Below are 20,106 nucleotides of genomic sequence, written 5' to 3' on the forward strand. Positions count from 1 at the left end.
AAATCACTCTTGATAGCTAGCTAATGACCTTCCTTCTGCCATCAGTTTCTTTTGTTTCAAGGTTCTTGCCTTTGAGTGTGTGCAGACACTCTAATGCCTTTGCTTCAGGGCCCTGCATTAAGTGCACGGCACCCGGTGGCAGTGCCCTTTCCAGTTGGCTGATTGTGCAGAGCTGTGAAGAGCTTGATGTCAGTATCATTACTTCTCTGATTTTAGTTAGCTATTGCCTACCTTCTGCAGTCCCTCTCACCTGTGAGAGCCAAATAAGACTGTCCAGTGGCACTGTACCATTACACTGAGTCCTGGGACTTGAGAGCTTGAACTAGAGTGCTCATCTTCTTAAGCTGTACCTGTTTTGCTTTTTGTTTGTACCTGTTTAAGCTGATGTTTTGAACTGGTAGGAACTGGACCTCTGACTGTCCTGCAAGTGAAGGGGAGATCTTGGAGTCTTGCTGCAGTTTCCTTGTAGTTCATGACCCCTGCCTCCAGTAAAGCATGGCTTGCTCCAAACTGTTTATAATCTAAAATTTTACATCAGACCAGTAAACTGCAATTGTCCATATTTTCATTGTCTGAATTCCCTTCTGCTCTTGTTAGTACAAGTGTTGGTTACATTGGAAAACAGTTTCTTGGACACGTCTGCTTGTATCCTCTGATAGTATTATGAACCAGTTTGAGTTGGATTAAGGTCAAGTCTGCCCTAGAAAGAAATAAAACCTATCTGGAATACCCATCTGTTGTGCAGCCCAGGAGCTACATGTGGAGTAGCTGGGATGTACTTTTGCTGCTTTGAGCTTAGGTCTTAGTTTATCCCTGTGTAGCTTTGAGTTTGACTTCTAACACTCTGTAAAATAATGGGATAAAGTGTCAGTCTCTTTTGATCTTGCAGTTGCTTTTGTAATTGCAGTGAATTGGACCTGTCTGGCATGAATTCAGCTGTGGCGCTGATTTAAAGAAGTCGCCGCAAGGTTATGAACTCTGCTGAACTCCTTGGGGAAGTCCTGCTGCTTCCTGGGAGCTCTGCTGCTGAATCACCATGTTTTAAATGTTGTACTCTTACTTTCAGATTGTTCAACAGTGGTCCAGCAGCGTGTGGACCACTGTCAGTCCTGCTTTTTCTGCTCCAGGATCCCAATCGCTCCTTGAGCCTGAATCTCTATTCATTGAGGTTATGGAACTTGCTCAGTGCATTGAATCTAATGGTGATAAGAAAAGAGTCTAATTTCCTTTGCTGTCATTGAGGTCATCTCAAACTACCCTTAAAACTTCCTTCATCAGAAGAAAGTATTCAAAACATTGCAAGGGCCAAGCACTTTTCTTAATGTAGATTACTTTTACCTTATTATTTCCCAGCTGGAACAATGTGGCCTCCTCACTGCATTCCTCCAGGTTGGGCTTCCTCCTTTCTGTTTTACTGTGCTTTAATTTTAAACTGCCTTCCCATTAGTTTGTCTGCTGTTAGGTTTTGTTTTTTCCCAGTTTGCACATTTTCTGCTTTTCTTGGTTGTCTCCCTATTCACCACTTTACCCAGAAAACAGCTAGCCTGGCTGCTTGCTTCCCAGTTCCTGCTCTTCCTTCACTTCTCATCAGATTGGAGATACCTCATAAATTGCTCCATTAGTGATGTCTCTTCAGTTCTGTCTTCTAAGAGCAAGATTAGTGCCCATTTTGCTTGCAGATATAGCAACTATATGGGACCCACTGGTCTGAATAGTGGCCTTTAGTGAGAGCAGCACACAGTTAAAATACATTTCATGAATGCCACCTGTCAGCTCTCCGTTTCCCCTAAGACACTTTGTTAGTTTATTATATGGAGTTTATTTAAGTTGTCAGGACCTGCATTCCTATTAATGGAGTTGCATTTTTCTCCAAGGAGACGTGATTTCACCTTAACCTCCCTCTATGTGTACTCATTCAGAACAGGCAAGTGTTTCCTCAGCAGACCTACTCTGGTCACAGGATATTATAGCTGTGAAATGTAATCAACCATTGAGTGTGTTTAGCTTATTTCTCCGTGTTGTGATGGTAGCTCTGTTTCTGTTGCTGGGCTGACACAGCGTTTCCATTGTAGGATGCTCAAGGTTTATGCTGTAATAAAACTAGTTCTGAAATGTGTATAAAGATAGTAAGAATTTTTGCAAGTCTTCCATTCACTGATGAGTACAGAGGTTTGGATGTGTTTCTGTGCTTGGGGCTTGTATTAATACTGCGTGCTGCTTTTTCTACAATGAAAAGTGCCTCTGGTTTGGAAGCTTTGCGTTGTATTGATATGCAGTTAAATCTTGGGAATTTGGATCCTTCTGGGGAACACACTGCTTTTTGGATCAGTGAAAATGTGTGTTATTGCAGTGTGGTGGCTGATAAGACATTTATGTGCTCTATGAGGATACAGCTGAGTTTTTTGCTACTGAAGATGAGTATTTTGGCAGAAGACACATGCATTTCAAGTTGCGCTAAGCACACATCCTTGCAGTAAGAGCTGCAGAGGCAGTAGCAGGCATTTGGCTGCTGATTTGTTTGCGTTAATAGGATTTCAAAGGTTTCACTCCTAAAGGAAGAGGCTATTCTCCATAAAAAGCAGTTTTACTCTATTTTTGCATCTGTTCTACATCTATCTGCACCGCTGTGTTGTTTAGTTGGGAGTCCTATTTGAGCCTCTGCTCAGGAGAGGAGTTATTCAGTGTGAACAGAAAGTGTGGCCGTGTTAATCTGCCAGGTATGGAGCTGGTGATAACGTGTAACTTTTGTGGAATATGGGATAAAGCTGGCAAGTGTGACAGTCTCTACAAGAAAATCTCAAAAATTGCAGGAGCTCTGAATTAGCTAAAATCATATAGAGCAGTTCTGGCAAGGCTGGATTAGTGTGATGCTGCATTAGCCTCTGTTAGACAAGTGAACTGCAGTAGACCTAGCAGATAGTGTGAGTGGTGTGACAAGTCAAGTTCACAAGCATTGGCCTTGGGTGCTAAGGACATCCTCGCTAAGCAATGACAGCAAACCTGTAAACGAGTTTTTTTTTTTTTTTTTTTTTTGCTGCAGTGGAAATATTCCTCTGAATCCAGACATCTCTGCTAGACCTGAAAGTTAACTTCTTAGTCGTCACTGCAAGCAAAAGTGTACGAATCCCTGCCAATTCCATTTCTCAGTGCCTGTGCCACTGGTCAGGGCACAACTCATGGATAGGTTGGCTGCGAACGTGCTGGTGGGACCTTGTAAACTTTTTGCTTGGATAAGAGAATTGACACTGGGATGCAGACACACAAATGACCCTTAAAAGTCAGGTGTGTTGAGCTGCTTTGCTTTGACACATAGCAACTCTATTTGAGGACTACCCGACCAGTGCCCATGTCACACAGCGCAATGAGCTCTGGTGCTGGAAGAGCCTTCTAAGTAGGGGAGGGGAAAGTAAGTCCTTCTTCCTGACGTATCCATGTGGGGAATTCTGTCCTTGTGTGCTTCAGAAATGCAGCAAAATGAAATGAGAGCTCTGGAGACTTGAGCTTAGAGCCTGGTGGCCGCTCTGCGCGACCTGCACAGAGCTGTGCTCTTGGTGGAAGGCTGCCCCTTTGTTTAGTCTCTGTAAGGCTCTCCATCTGAGGCAATTAGGATTAGCAGGCACATTTCATGCTCTGAAAAGTCAGAAAGGGAAAGAAAAAAGAGTTTTACGAAAGGAATTGCCTGCCAGGCACAGATTCCACTCTGTTTTTGTGCAGAGAATAAACACAGATATGAAGGTTAAAAAGCAGACTTCCAACAGCCTTTAATGAAGGGCTTGGAAATGGTGCAAGGGACTTATTGACAGAGGAAAGTGGAGGCATTGCAAGGGATGGAGCTGGCAGAGGGAGGAGCCCGAGTGACACTCAGCACAGATTAGCTGCCGAGACCTTGCTAGTTCACCTTCAGAGGGATTGCATGAAATTTAAACTCTGGGAGGAGAGATATGACATTTTGGTTTCCGGAGTCACCTGCTGTTTTGGGAAGCTGGAAAGGGAGGAGAGCTGTGAACCTACCCTCATATGTAGGTTCAGACAGAGGTGAAGGAAGAAAATATATGCTTCTTTGAAGACTGCAAAGTTCAGCTCTCTTCTGCCTTCTCATACCACCTTCATTTGGAAGTGTAAACTCCTTCCTCCAGCCCTTTATTCAGTGCTTTTTGTTAGGACTTCTTTCTGCTGCAGACAAAATCATCTAAATGGCTGAAATATGCAGACATGCTTGAAACAAAACATTAGATGAAATGAAGTGCAGATTGGAATGTATTTTTAGTGCTTGAATATTTTCCCTAAAAGCCTGTGCTGTAGGAAACATGTTTTACTGCTTGAATCATATGGTAATATGAGGCGTGCTTTTGACACATGCTGCTGTCACATGGAAATAAAGAAATGGTCTCAAAACAAGCAACAATATCTATAGATGCTTCTTTTAATGGCTCTGGGAGCTTGCCGATTGGAGGACTCGCACCTTGACTTCTATTCCACGCAAGGGGCCCAAATGAACTGAAAGGAAAGCTTGCTTGCCCACCCACTTCTTAAGCAGCTTATGACCACTGTCTGTCAAACGGTACCAGATGTTAGTTTCTGTTTCTATAACCTTTTCCCATCAAACTCTTCTAATGATCTCTATTTGCAGGAAGATTTCACTTGACTCTCTATCCTTGTAACATTTATTTCCGCCTGTGTGCTTCATGGGGCACCTCCACCTCTTCAGAAGTGGTATGCAGAATCAGAATTCCAGGTGTCACATGGTACTCAGTAAGCAAAGGGTTAAATACTGTTTAAAGTACATTTTCATGTGTGCTACTAGGTAGTGTAAAGTATCTCAAAAAGTGGAACTTCTCCATAGAGATTCTTCTCTCCTGTGGCTGAAAGGTTCAGAAATGACAAATGAGAAGGACAAACACCTGAGCCCATTCAGTCCTTGTTTTCTAAGTTTTCTTAGAAGGAAAAAATTGCACTTAGAAGCTTCATTTGAGTTGTGTGAATATAGGCAACGCTAAGACTTGCAAGCAGCATTTGATGAGTTGTACTGACTACCCTGTAAGAACAAATTTTTAAACAGTGCAAATTTAGTATCCTCTACAGCAGTGAATCTACACAAGCTAAATAATTACATATCGTTAACAAGACGCAACTATTACTTTCAGTTCAGTTGCCAAAGTCAGTTTAACTGTGTCATTCATCCCTTCTCCTTCTGAGCAGCTATTGAGCAATAATCTTGCTTTCCACTCATCACTGAGCTGAGGCTTGAGTTCAACACTCTGATATGCCCACAGTTCAGATGGTATTCCTCATTACCTATTTTTCTCTTGATGGCAAGAGATTATGAACCTCACAGATAAAACAGTATTTTTGCACACTATTTTCTAAATCCAGTCAGACTTTCATTTTGGCAAGGCTGTTTTTGAGGTTATCCTGGGTAATGGTTTAGGAGGTTGCAATAAACAATTCTTTTACTGCTTTTTCCTTTTTTTCTTTTCTGTTCAGCAGTATTTATCTGATACTGGATGTTTGCAGAAGTTCTTAGCAAGTTGGAGACTGGGACCATCGTGCCCTTACTAACAGTAGCTGAGAATGTGGAGGTGTAGCTATAGGAAAGAGACAAAACTGCTTATTCCTTACTGGTCACCCTGAGTAGGATGAGTACTTCCTAAGCAGTGATGTTTGCTTGCTTCAGTGTTTATATTCAGAGGCTATAATAAGGTAACTTTTTTGTCAGGCGTGACAGGGTGGTGCTTTTCCTCATCTGAGAAGTCCTGTGTGAATATTGCTGGCTGAGCTCTTGCTGGTCCTGGAATCTCACCATTGTCTTTCATAGTTGGTTTTCCAATTCCCCGGAGAATCATGATGGCATGAGTAGGGACATCTCTGTGGGGTGAACAACAGGAAAGAAGCAGGAATTCTCTTTCCCAAGGAGAAAACTATCTGCTTAATTGGTGAAGTGCAAACAATTCAGACAAGAGGGGAATGCGTCTGAAAAGGACCTTCACTTCTGGTTTCCCTGAGGGACAGCTAGACCCTACCATCAAAGGCTGATGCTTCCCTTATGTATTTCTGTTTCCTCTGTCTGATATGTAACAACTGAATGTCTCTAATATCAGGATGTCAAGAAGCCGTCGGGAGTGTACTGGGGATGGAGGCTTTGGGCAGGGCATTTGTTTATTTGCTGTTTGTATTCTTGCAAATAAACTCATTTATTTTTGAGGTTTGGAACTTGTGAAAGGGAATTTTCCTGCTACTTGTTACATTTGCATTATTCACGATGTGAATGAAGCCCTTGGGCACTTGACTGAACTCCTATTAGGGTATTCATCTTTGCTACCTGCAGCTGAGGCCTGCTTAAATTCCCATCTCTGATAAGGCTGTGGAACTGGGCATGCTGAGTGTTGCCCCCGTTAAAAGGATATTTTGCAATAGGAATGAACATGAATGGAGAATTGCATTTCTTCTTATTTTGTACATCTGGGGTAAAGGAAAAACAATAGCCTTTTGAAGGGTTCAGCTTTCGGAGAGCATAGACCTCTCTGGGGCTTTCTCAGTTCACATCACTGAACTACACTTAGTAATGTTTTTGTGCATCCATTCATATAATTTTGCCTACTTGCTATTTAAAACATGCTGGGAAATTGGGAAAAAAAAAAAACAACAAAAAAAAAACAAGTCTCTTCAAATGGCTACTTACCAAAATGAATCCTTGAAAATACCAGGTTGCTATGTGCACTGTTTCTACAGTGTTAGCCCAGTTATAGTTAGCTCTGCCACTTGCAGTGTCTTTGTGGTAGTCTGGAATACAGATTTGCTGTGACTTGTCGAAAACATATTCGGGATTGAATGTTTTTACTATCCCCAAAGTCAGGCTGCCCTGTGGAATGCTTCAGGGTTGGAGATGTGCAAGAAGCTGTTACTGCCCCAACTAATTGACTAGGATGCGGTGATCAGTAGTAACATTTCATCTGGCTTCAAATAGTTTCTACATTGGTTGAGGGAGTCTGATGTATTCCTGCAGCAAAAAGCTTTATTCTTGGTTTATCACATAGACTGGTCCTGTGTTTTGGGCTTATTGGAGACTAGGTAGTAGTAAACCTAGGATTTGCGTAAGTAAAACTCACATCTGTGATAGATCCCTTCTGCAAGCCTTGAATAACCTCAGTATCATTAGCTACAGTTACAAATGGGCACGTAAAAAGGTAATTACTTTTCAAAGGTACTCATGCTTAAAGATACAAGTACTGATCTAGGGGGAATTTTATACCAGGGTCTAATCACTTTCTCAAATTGAGTCACAAATTAGCTCAGGGACTTTTCCAGCTTCCTCAAAGGCATCTGCCTTATCTTTAAGCATCTTAATAAATTTTACTTGACTATGAAGGAATCTGCCAGCCAATAAAAACTTGAGGAAATGATCTAGTTGGGGAAAAAAAAAAAAAAAAAAAAAAAAAGAAAAGAAAAAAAAAAAGAGGGGGATTGAACTCCACTTTCTGTTAAGTTTGTGGCACAGAAGTTTTCATCACCAATAGATGGTCCGCATTCTTTAAACCAAAGGCTGTGTAGCTTGAGCATTAGCTCATCCACTGAGAGTCTGGTAGCAGTAGTCTCAAAGTATCCTGCTCTTTACCACTTCAGAAATACCTTGTAAAGTGATTTTGCAGCCCTTTTTTTCCTTTCGGTCTAAACTCTGACATGAGCTGGTATGGCTTGATTCACAAATGAGCAATAGCTGACTGACAAAGGTTCATTTCTCCACATGGCAAGATGAGTTGGACCCTCTTAGAGGATTGAGACTGATGGATAAATAACTGGCACGTGTAGGTGGCCTATAAGAAAAGGTGGTGTTTTTTCTTTTTCCTAAGCCTTTGTTAAGACTTTTTTCCCCCACTCTTTAAACTCTCCTGTCATGTGCTGAGTGGGGGTGGGTGGAGATCAGGGCGGTGGGGGGAGAAGGGGGGCTGCTGAAAGCATTTATCTTCATTTCTGCTATCATCCAGTGTTTATTATGCCGTGATAGACGTACGCAGGAAAGCTGCCAATCAAACCTACATTCACTGCATTTCAATTGGCCTTCACTTTGGATTTCAGCATTTTGAAATCTACATCTCCTCTGCAGAAAAAGGTCGTTCTGTACATGGCAATGACAAGCCCGAGACCCTCGGGTACCCATTGCAGTCACTTGTGATTCCATCAAACGGTGCAAGATCCAGGGATCAGGACAGACTGTCAAGCGCTCAGTGAGAACTGTTGCTTCTGAGAGCTGATCTGCTGCCACCCAGATTTAAGTAGCTGAACTGTGGGTTTTGCCTCAAGTTACACTAGGATGTAAGAGGCATCAGCACTTTCTTATGCTCTTACTCAGGTTGAAACCCAGTTGAGGTGAAGCAGCTGAGAAGAGTCCTTGAGCTGCACAATGAACACAAGCTCTATAACGCTGATGATTTAACGTCCCTGTTAATTTTTTTCCCCATGTTCTCAAGTCTGTCCTACCAACCAACAGAGAAATCAAACACAAAAGGTTAGGACAGCGTAGTTGTGTACTGGGGATTATTTTCTTTCCTAAATTAAATGTCTCAAATGTTTTCATGCCTTTAATTGTCTCTTCTGTAGGACAGTGCATGTGGGAGGCTTCTGGCAGGGTTTGTGAAACCATAGAAATGTTATTCCCTTTTGTTGTATGTAACTAGATATAATTTAATAATTATGGTTTTCAAATACACGATTAGTGTAAGTGGAGGTAATTACTTACTAAAAACAGGTAGATCATGGAACTGCCATTAGTGTAAGGCCCCCTTGTTTGGATTCTTTGAGAAATTAACCAAATCTTTCTGAACACACTTCACACACATTTACTCTGTGGACCTTGTTCCCTCAGGATCCTCGTTTTGCTAAAGACGTTTGTTACCTGCAGCACTAGCATTACTTGTTGGCTTTTGCTGACTGGAATTTGTGTAAGGCTGTCCTGTAGATGGAGAGGAGCTGCTACTTTACTCTAGTAGCTGTGTAGGGCGTAAATACCTTAGGAAATGCAAGGAGATGAGAGGTTCAACTGAACGCCATGACTCACCTGAAGGTTCCAGGGAGAAGGAAAACAGGACCAGAACATCTACAGGAAAAAAACAAAATCAAAAACATTTGCTAACAGCTCTTTTGATGGTGCTTATAGCTGTGGATGCAACAGTAGTACGAGCCAGATGAATTTGCTGTTTGTGGATTAGTGGGTGATGTTGCTAGGCTTCTGTGATGCAGAGGGAGCGTGAGATTGCTCTGCTAGCGTATGTTATTCTCCATCTCATATATTATTGGCTATGCCAACAGAGTTTGTTGTCACTGCAAAACAGGCGATGACCTTATGATGCTGTTCTGTAACAAGAAGATAAGTATTCTGGAATTAGGCGCCCTGAGTTGCGCTGTTGTGGCCTGTCTTCACAGAGCGTTTCTTGGCCTGACCCAGCCTGTTGAGGCAGTTGTTACCAGTTGGTGATGTTAGGTACAGTTTCAGTGCAGCAGGTGCTACTGCTCAAAATTTGCATAGAACTAGTTCTATTTTGTTCTCCCTCTGGTGGTTGGAGGCAACGTGGCAAGAGGTGCCCTTGTGTACCAGCCACGAGTTTGCAACAAGGAGACTTTTGAATACGAAGGAACACAAAATTAAATTGTCCTTCTTCCACTTCTGGTTGCAAAATGTAATTTAATTAATGCATCGTGTGCTTTTCTCAGAAGCCTATATTTTGTTTAGAGAAGCCCTTTGTTTAGGGGGATATGGAGAGGAAGGGTTTGGGCACATGTGAGAGCAAAGGAAACATCCTTGCTTCTGCCCTCCCAGCAACATGTGAGCATCTGATAGGCAGAAGCAGAGGCTGAGCTGGTCAGGTGTTGTTCTTCCACTGGTGCTGCTGTGGCAACAGTCCTGAGCTAGTCCTTGTGGACGAGTGAAGCCACTGTATGCTTCCCATCAGGACGGTGGAGATGCCTCAGTCCAGTCTGATGAGCCACTGGAGGCTGTGCTTTTCCTCATGTGTACGTGGGGGTGATCTTGTTTTGTTCCCCCTATCCAATTCTCATAGCTAGAGCATCTCTGAGTGCTAGCATGTGTTTGTAGTACAGTGGCTACATGCAATTGAAGGTCTTAGAGACTAGAAATAGCAAAAGATTTTTGACTGTAGTACTATAACGGGAGAACTGTTTCCTTTTTCCACTTGTTGCCGTAAGGATTGCGTTTAATGCCTCTGAGCTTTCTTTTACGTGTATGCCTATTTAAGTTGCCAGCGGCAGTTCCTTCCTACCTGGAGAATTAGGTTCTTTGTGCTGGTTACTGAAGTATTACGCTTAGCTGTGTGCTTTGGGCTGTTGCCCAAATCCTAGGGTGGCTAGCAAGGGGCTGGATCCAGCACAGCCCCTGCCTGGGATAGGTTGGCAGAGCAGTAAAGGGAGGAAAACCCTGAGGGCAGCTCTGAGGTCCTCCTTACCAGGCAGAACTAACTCATCTTCCGCATATGAAAGTACAAGTAATATACAGAGTTTCTGTGTTTTCTCTGCATATATGTATTACCAAAGCCCACAGCCTGCATTTGTGGTATTCTTCTATCTCAGAGACCCCAAAAAGGAGTACCTGCTTCAGGAGCGTAGGATTGCGTTCTGTAGTGGGCTCTAGTTGCACTGTCATTTCAGATAGAGTTGCTAATATTCTTGTTATAATCCTTACTGTGTGGCATATATTGTAGGCAGCCTGAATCTTTCTATGTGGAGTTTAGTGGTAGTGAGGAATATGTCTGCAAATGTGTGTGATTTGACAGGGCAACATTATTGCCTTCATAGCTGTACTAGAAAATTTGGTGTCTATGAAAATATATCTTCGCTAGCATCGAATGTGCTTGGACCAAATGAATCTGATTGAGATTTCTACCTTGTGAACCTGTGCAAATATTATTGCTTATCAACCTTCTTTTTTTTTTCAGAAATAGGTTGCAGAGAGGTTCTTTCTTATTAATTCCTGTTTTCTGTGGCTTATTTAGGAGACATTGCCATTTCTGTAAATAAGGCTTCTTTAAAAGTCCTGAACTTTGTGTTTGATTTTAGAAAGCTCTTTGTTTTGTCACTCCAACTTTTTTTCTGGATGATCTTTTGGAGATTAAATTGATAATTATTTTCCTCCCTTTCCTGTAGGTGCTGTGATTGGAGACGGACAGTCAGCTGTGGCCAGCAACATTGCCAACACAACCTACCGGCTCCAGTGGTGGGACTTCACGAAGTTTGACCTGCCAGAAATCAGCAATGGTAAGCTAGAAAGGATACCACTACTCTCTTTTAAGTCCAGCTGGAGCTACCATAAGCACTATGATCTTTGGAAGGTAGTTATATGCTGCAGGGCTTTACTTGATTGCCTTGTTGCAGTGGGAACTGTAAAATGCTTAGCCTTTTGGGAAAGTTGACAATGACAAAATGCATTCAGAGCTGCTACTGCTCTGTCTAGCTTGTGTGTTCTTGCTATCAGCAAATCCTTGTGTAACTGGGGCTGTATGTGAGTAATCTCATGAGAATATATAATCCTTGTTTAAAAAAAAAAAGAAAATCTGTATCCAGTCCCCTCATTCTTTTACCAACAAGTTTATAGAGGGATGACTGGCATACTATCTTTATACTTCTGCATTAGAAGCTACTAATAAACTGGGACTGGATGTTCCACGTTACTGGCATTACTGTGAGTTAAAATGCTGTAATATGTTTTGGTAATCAGAATCCTGGTCTGTTGCTTACCACAGTGTTGCAAGATGAGGGAAGTAGGTGTAGCTTCTAGCCATTTGCCAAAGCAGTGATTTGTCCCATACTTCAGGTGGAAGCCACTTCTGGGTCAAGGATAAGCAGTATTACCAGTTTGTGGCTTTTGAATTATTGTTTTGTTGTTGTTGCTTTGTTGTGGGGTCATTTGCTTGTTTGTTTGTTTGTTTGTTTTCCCTTCTTATTCCATTTATTGTATTAGGCCCTAGTTTTACATGCATTCTGTGCTGGCATAAGCTAACTCTTGCATTAGAAGAGACTTTGTTACACAGATGCAAGAATATTGATGCTTGTGATCAGCTGATCAAGGAATGACTTTTCAGTGGATTAGAACTAACTTGGCTAGAAGGCTATTTTTAATCTGCAATGGAATCCTGATGTAGGTTGCTGCACAGCTGCTGGAATGTTTGTGGTTGCCTGATATGAAGATGGAAGATAGGAATGTTTGTGCAGTGATTTTTAACTTGGACCATCTCTGTGCATATTTTAAATTTAACTACTTGGCTTCTTTTCAGAGGGTACAGGGATTCTGTTTGCAGAAAGTAGCTAGGAAAAGGCCAGCGGTAACCCATCCTGTTAAAGAAGTTGTTTCTTACTGTGTCACTCATACAGACACGGTATCTGGTGCCTGTGTCATAATCTTTCTGCATGTTTTTATAGAATGTTGTGGTGTGGTGTTTATAGTCTGGTGGGAAATGAAAGCCCTGCTTTTAGACGGTGATGCTTGATGTTGTGAAGGAGAAAGGTGCTTTGTATTTTGTCTGAGAAGCATTCTTTCATGGGAAGGAGGAGACAGTGTCATCTTGAAAGTAGAATATTTCACTGAACTCAAACATGCTGGTGCTATGACATGTCATGTGAAGTTTCAAACTCTGTAGTAATAGTGTAAGGTTTTAGACCAAGGATCAACGTACAAGGTGAAGTGTTGCTACCCCGTGGCAAAACTTTCGATGATCCATCCTGAAATGAAGAGGAAGAGAAGGTAGGATCTTGCTACTGACTCAGATTCTTGGAGACTCCTCTGCAAGCTTGTAAAGCATTTGAAGAGTGGTACAGCTGCCAGTAGCTTTTCTGGCCTCATCTGACTGTTCAGGAGCAGGCTGCTGTTTTTTTGAAGGGCAAAAAAATCACAAGATGTTTATAATTTACAGAATTCTGTAGAAAATAAAGACCATCTGCTGTTTAAGGCAGCGATGTTTATCTTCTCCCTCTCCTCTACCAAAACACTTCCATTCTGAATTCATTTCCAGTTAGCTGGATATTGGACTAAGGCTTCTTTTGTCATTGTGCCATTTTTGCAGGCCATCCCCAGCCTTTCTGAATCCACACTTTGTGCTTTGTAGTACTAAAAATTGTAGAATTGTTTGAGTTGGAAGGGACCTTTAAGACCATCTGGTCCAGCTCTCATGGAGTGAACAGGGACACCTACAGCTAGATCAGGTTGCTCAGAGCCCTGTCCAGCCTGACCTTGAACGTCTCCAGGGACGGGGCATCCACCTCCTCTCAAGGCTACCTGTTCCAGTGTCTCACCACCCTTACTGTAAAAAAAAAAAACAAAAAACAAAACAAACAACTTCTTCCTTATATCCAATCTAAATCTCTCCTCTTATAGTTTGAAACCATTTCCCCTTGTCCTGTCACAGAAGATTCTGCTGAAGTATCTGTCCCCTTCTTTCTTACAGCCCCCCTTTATATACTAAAAGGCTGCTTTCAGGTCTCCCTGGAGCTTTCTTTTCTCTAGGCTGTACTTGATTCTCTCTCTTGACTTATTACCATTTGGAAATGTTCAGTTTTACTCTACTTCTTTGATCTTACATGCTCAGCCCAAGTCTGGCTTTTCTAGATTTGTTAGCTTTATCTCCCTTTGCCACAGTCAAATAGGGATGTATGAATGTGGAACAGCTGGATTAATCCTAACACAGCCATTTACCATGCTTCCAGAGGCACAGAAAAAAGGAAGCTGCAAGTTTGCCAAACCAGAAAGATGTTAACATAGCATGGGGCTACAAATCCTTCCCTTCATAACCTGGTGGTAGTGCTGCTGATGATCTGTGTTTTTAAACACCAGGCCATTTTATGTAGTAAGCATGTTTCTTCAAAGAAGCTTTACCTCAATGGTCTGCTTGTGCCACTTAGTAAAAATGTTGATACAGGTGCACAAGTTAATCGAGATACTGCAGAGCTAAGTGTATAACAGTGCAGTGGTATACTGGAGATATTTTCAGACTGTCTGTGACCTTGGATACAAACTATTTTCCAAGAAAAGCATTTGACCTCAATAGTTCCTTTTTTCCATTGTTTTCTGTAAATCAGAGATGATCATATGTGAGAGTCTGCTTACAGAGAGGGTGCTGTTGCACTTCCTGGGACAGACTTGAGCCACAAGTGGTTTGGGAGTTAAGGCAGATGAAATGATGCAGCTGAAATTTGAGGTCGTCTGCCAGCTCCACTTCCCACCAGAAAAATGGCTCCATGGCCGACCTCCGTCTCAGAGCAGCTCTTCTTCCTGTTATAATTAAACAAAGAGAAGGTAGTTTGGAAATAGGATGTTTTTCACCGAGACGTGAAGTAACAGCAGTGTGCTTAGTGCAGCCCTGTGATCTCAGCACCCTCAGAGGCCTGGCCTGACCTTTGGCCATGCACAAGCCTCAGTTCTGGGGCAGGGACCTCACTGATGCCAAACCCAGCAAGTGCACACAGGCCTTGACATCTGAGCTACCTGGGTCTGTTCACCCTTGAGAAAAGAATACTGAGAGGGAATCTGATCAATGTCTGTAAATATCTGAGGTGCGGGAGGCAAAGGGATGAGGACAAACTCTTCAGTGGTGCACAGCGACAGGACAAGGGGGAACAGCTACAAACTGAAGCGCAAGAAGTTCCGCACAAATGTGCATAAGAACTGCTTCATAGTAAGGGTGACAGAGCACTGGAATGGCTGCCCAGAGGGGCTGTGGGATCTCCTCTGGGGAAATTCAAGACCCGCTTGGATGCTACCTGTGCTACTTCCTACCTAGGGAGCCTGCTTTGGCGGGGGGGTTGGGCTCAACGATCTCTGGAGGGCCCTTCCAGCCCCTACAATTCTGTGATCCTGTGACGACTCCGATGGTCCTGGGGAAATGACTCTGGAGGGACCTGGGGGATTTCAGCCTCCAGCCTATCATTCTCTGTCGACTTCAAAACAAAAAGATGCCTACGGTTTTCTTCTCTCCTTTCACCAGTTCTGTTTTTAATAATGCCAAAAAGAACGCAACCCAGCCTTCTGCTATAACTGTTGGTCATATCAGCATTGGGCTGGGGAGTTTGGTAGTAGAGGCAAAGCTATCTCTGGACATTTAGTTCATATTCTTCTGCTAGGTGCTGCTGCTGTCACTACTTCAGATTCTTAAAATTGCTCACACCTAGTAGGTCAGTATTGAATCAGTGACCACTATAGACTACTACCTTCCCATGGGTAAAATATCTGAAGGTTTTGTCTGTTGTTTTTGTCGTTTGAATATAGTTTCTCTCATGCTCCTCTTTACTTGTTACTTCCATTTCATAGAATCATTAAGGTGAAGATTATGAAGTTCAACCATCAGCACATCTCCACCATGCCCACTAAGCTATGTCCTGTAGTGCCACATCCACACGTTTCTTGAATAACCCCAAGGACAGTGACTCCACCATCTGCCTGGGCAACTGTTCCAATACCTCACCACTCTTTCTGAGAATAAATTTTTCCCAGTATCCAACCTGAAATTCTAACGACTGTGGCTGAACTGATCTAGTTCTTCCATAGTTAGTCACAAGTCAGGAGTTTGTCTTCTGTTGTAACACTGACTGGGACTTGGGAAGGTGATTTGTTCACTACTTATTGATTTATGGTTTGATGCAGAACAACTTAGAAGAAGAAAAAAAGCTGTTAAGAAAGCATCATATTTAGGGGTGGTAAGGAGAGGATGGAAGCCTGTTCCCAACACTGTATCCTGGGTTATCTTTGGCAAACAGCACTGTCCTGCTGGCATTTCCAGGCCTTCTCTAACTTCAAGTGGGATTATGCTGTAGGTGTGAGCACTCCATGTTGGCACAAGAGCTTGATTAATTTGTTCTCTGATGTTTCTTTTGATCTATTCTGTCAGCTCTGTGGCTGCATTAACAACAAAAGAAAACAAGAGATGAAAGGGCAGCCTTGTTGCAAATGGATTTCCAAAAATAGCAGTTTTTTCCCCTAAAGTCTTCTATTTTGACTTCATTTTAATAGATGGAACCTCAACTCAAAGAAAGCAAATAGTCAAATGCATACGCATCCTGATCATCTCCTTGACTTAGGAATCTCTTAGATGCTGTTCCTTGAGATTTTTCTGCTGACACAGTAGGTGCCTTTGGTCCTGGGTGTCTGTGCCACCTGAGTCCTCTATCCTTTGCAAGTTAGGAAGAGCAAAGAACTGTGATGCCAGCGTGAATGAGATCTTGCAAGACTGAAATAAAGGGCACTCTTCTTCCGTGTGACTTGCATCTGTGATGTTTTATGTTCCAGGCAAACTTCGAGGGGGAATGGTAGTTCACTTCTGGCAGAGGAGCACACAATCTGTTTTTCTAAGAGCCATTCAGCATATGCATTAAGCCTTAAAAAGAACAAGACACACAGTCGTGTTGGACATCGTTGTGAAGAGCTCATCAATAGAGTCTGTTCTGCATACTGTGCTGAAGGAGTAAAGAAAGAAAAGAAAACAAAACAAAAAAAATAGAATATAAATGAACCTGTGCTGTATGATAAATACACTATCGGTGAATTAATATTTCTTAGGTTACAGCAGATTAGAATAGAACTGCAAACAGATAAGTGAGAAAAGACCCTCTTAACCACTGTATAGTTCCCTGCAAGCACATCCTGTATTTCCTCTTATTCTATCTTAAAGTTAGTTAAATTCTTTACCCCTTCCACTTTTGTTGAAAAACCATTATAGGATCTTGCAATTCTGATTTTAAAAGAAATAAATCTAATTTCTAAACTTAATGGTTGCTTTTACCCACTTACTCTCACCTGTCAGTGTTAGTTTTGAAGAGAATTATAACTAATGTTCTCTGGCACTTATGTTTTTGGGACGACTTTGTAAATGCAATCCTATTTCTTCACCATCATTTTTTTTTTTAAACCATACAATAAATGCCACATTTTCCCCAGTTGTCTTTTAACTATTTGCTGGACTTGTTGCCATTTAGGGCTTAATCTTTCTTGAGCATGGCTGACTAAAACTGTGCTCAGTGTTCTGCATGTGCTCTCAGCAGAAGCTGGTATGGTTGCACTAACATTTCCATGGTGAGCGTGCTCTCCAGTGCAGGTCAGGATTGCCATCTCTTTCACTGTCGTGCCAAGTGGGTGCCTCAGTCATTGCTATGATCACCAAAGTTGATCCTGTTTCCAGCTGATGAGCTGCTAGGTAAAGCAGAATTTAAAAAATTATCACACTCCAGAATTCTTGCATTTCACTTGTTTTATGCTTCTGTATAGTTCAGTTTTCCATTTGTGAGCCAATCATGCTCTGTTAATAAAGTTAACCAACTTTGTCAAAGAATTCATCAACCAGCTGCACTCTTTGTGTCTTGCAGGTTGAAAAACATAATAAATAGGATAGGTTTTGAAATGAGTTGCTGAAGAACTCTGCAGGAATCCTCCCAGTTTGATGGAAATTACAACAGCGCAGTGAATTATCATGTATCCTGTAGCTAGTTCATTGCATATATACTGTAGTTCTTGTGTTGATGCCCACCTTCTCTTGTGATAAGGAGTATTTCTGTGAAGCCAGAAAGGGGGGGAACGGGAAGGCGCATTTTAATTCTGCCTTTTTGAAATGAGGTAGTGCAGTCTTCTATCTTTGTTCTGTGCTCTTTCTCTTCAGCTAGCTTTAGACTGATCACAAAGGAATTTTGTTGTGTTTTGGACTGTCTGTTCTTTGAAGGGCCATGTGTATTTTTGGTTATTTCAACACTGGCAGTGACTACATTATTTACCTTTTCTGTTCAGCACCTTTCTGTTTATATTAGGCTGAAAATTACTGTTTTTAGCAGCTCCGAAACTGGAAAAAAAAAAAAAAAAAAAAAAAAAGGCTGAGTAAATTTAGAGTACAGGTGTAGGTGGTTTAGTACAGAATGTAATTAAACAGCCCGTTTCTTATCCTCATATGTTTTTTTCATTGAAATTTCTTAAATGGAGCAGTAGAAGTTGATACTCAACCATGCAGGTAAACAGTTCCAAAAAGGAATGTCTTCAAGACCAGAAAAAAAATAAAGATTAAGTTCAGCAAACACTTTTAATTAGCAGTGCTGGAAAGAGGGAAATTCATTCCTGCCTCACTCTCCATCATGACTTTGTTTCCTGCTGCTGCAAGCGGCAGTTTCAGCTCCTTACCTCCTGCAATAATTACAGCAGCTCCAGTCAAAAAACTGAAGTGCTTTTTGGTTAAGCTGAGGAAGTGAATATCGTAATCTGTTGGTGAAGAGATGATACCAACAGCCATGGAACTGTGTTACACAAGGAATGGCACAGGTGTGTGGTAACATTCAGTTGCCCAAAGACCATATGGGCTGCAAATGCAAGGCACAGAGGGGAAAGGTCTGTACAAGGTCACTCAGCAGCTCACTGGCAGAGATTAAAGTAAAACTTCAGTTTTCTGAGGTACTGTTCACTACCTTGTCTGTTAACAGCTGCTTCACTGATTGCACAGGTGTCTCATACTGGAGTAATTAAATGGTGGACTGGTTAGAGAAGTCTCTTTCCTATCTTGTTTCCTTTATCCAAGATTGGTGCAAAAAACAGCCATCAGAAAGGAAAGTCTGTATCTACGGGGAGAAATTTTTCATTTACTTTCTGTTTATTGGCAATAAGGGAAGGTGGAACTTAGGGTTTCCGTATGAAAAGAGGAAATGAATTAAGGTGTACTGTTTCTGATGTTACCACTGCTGGAGTATGTCAAAGAGTCACAATTTGGGACTTGTTTAAACTATGCTGTCCTTTGCAAAGGGTAGTGTTGTACTCAAGAAAGGAGGGATTTGATAAAATGCAATCATTGCTGTTTCTTGGCTGAAGGCACCAGGTGAGTAGATTTCATTCTCTGGGCTCACTGTGGTGCCTTATCTCTGTTTTGGAGCAAATGTTACATTAATCAGAGTATTAATATTTCATAAACCTTTGGAGGAAGCTAAATGTCTTGAATGCCTCATGCATTTAGTGTCCTGACTCCTACATCATGTTTGAATGTTACTTTATTCCGTTGAGCCTGAATGTTTTAATCACTGTTCCTTTCTTTCTACAGCATCCGTGAACGTGCTTGTTCAAAACTGCAAGATTTACAATGATGCTAGCTGTGATATATCTGCAGATGGGCAGCTACTGGCAGCTTTCATTCCCAGCAGCCAGCGAGGCTTCCCCGATGAAGGAATATTGGCTGTGTATTCTCTGGCACCCCATAACTTGGGCGAGATGCTTTATACAAAACGATTTGGTAAGATGCAGCAAGAAGTCGGGGTGGGTGGGGATGTGAGAAGTTACCTCAGAACTCAGCCTTCAATGAGAAACATGACAGTCTGAATGTCAGTGCCTGTTTACTGTAGTAACAGGAAATACAATATTGGCCATTCCACTAGCCACAAACATAGCATTGCTGTGGGGAAGTCTGTGATACTGTCTGGATATTTAAGGTGCTGATAGTGGGGAGCTGCTACAAGACAATGTAGACAATTTCTGCCTCTTAGAACAAGCTTTGTATGCTTTACGTTATTGGAATGCTAGAAGGGAATGTAGAAACTGTGGGAATGATGTGTCAGGAGGGATGTCGACCTTTGAGAGAAGTAACTACTGTTCTGTTTTACAGGCCCTAATGCCATTTCTGTGAGCCTGTCTCCAATGGGCAGATACGTAATGGTGGGACTGGCTTCCCGGCGTATCCTATTGCACCCTTCCACAGAACATATGGTTGCTCAAGTCTTCAGGCTGCAACAGCCCCATGGTGGAGAAACCTCTATGAGGGTGAGTGTGTGTATTCTGTTTCTGTGATTTTTTTTGTCAGTGATGTCATGCTCCTTTGGCTCTAGCCTACTAGTTAGTTGTAGGTTTATGATAGCAAAAAGCTAACATGCTCCAGGCTCACTGAATAATAAACATATGTAAGGATTTATCACAGAGGTATGCAAACATGACAGGAGAGTATAAATATTAGCAGAATTTAAAACTTTACTGTGGTTTCAACTATGATGACAAACAAATATTCAGTGTCATATATGTGATATCATAAGTCTGAATATCACTCAGAGTACTTAGCAGGTGTTTTCTGTTTTAGGGGGTTACTATGCATCTATCTTGTGGCA

General features: G+C 41.9%; 1 protein-coding gene across 8 annotated transcripts in view; it reads left to right on the forward strand.

Annotated features, from left to right (window-relative positions):
- Positions 1-20,106, forward strand: part of AMBRA1 (autophagy and beclin 1 regulator 1) — a 126,160-nt gene that overhangs the window by 65,388 nt on the left and 40,666 nt on the right. For all 8 annotated transcript variants that reach the window (XM_046942520.1, XM_046942522.1, XM_004941601.5 and 5 more), the window contains 3 exons: positions 11,152-11,262; positions 19,056-19,244; positions 19,614-19,768. In XM_046942520.1, the coding sequence (XP_046798476.1) occupies positions 11,152-11,262; positions 19,056-19,244; positions 19,614-19,768 (455 nt within the window). The remainder of the gene's footprint in view (positions 1-11,151; positions 11,263-19,055; positions 19,245-19,613; positions 19,769-20,106) is intronic.

This window comes from Gallus gallus, chromosome 5 (genome assembly GCF_016699485.2).
Source record: "Gallus gallus isolate bGalGal1 chromosome 5, bGalGal1.mat.broiler.GRCg7b, whole genome shotgun sequence".
NCBI classification, from domain to species: Eukaryota; Metazoa; Chordata; class Aves; order Galliformes; family Phasianidae; genus Gallus; species Gallus gallus.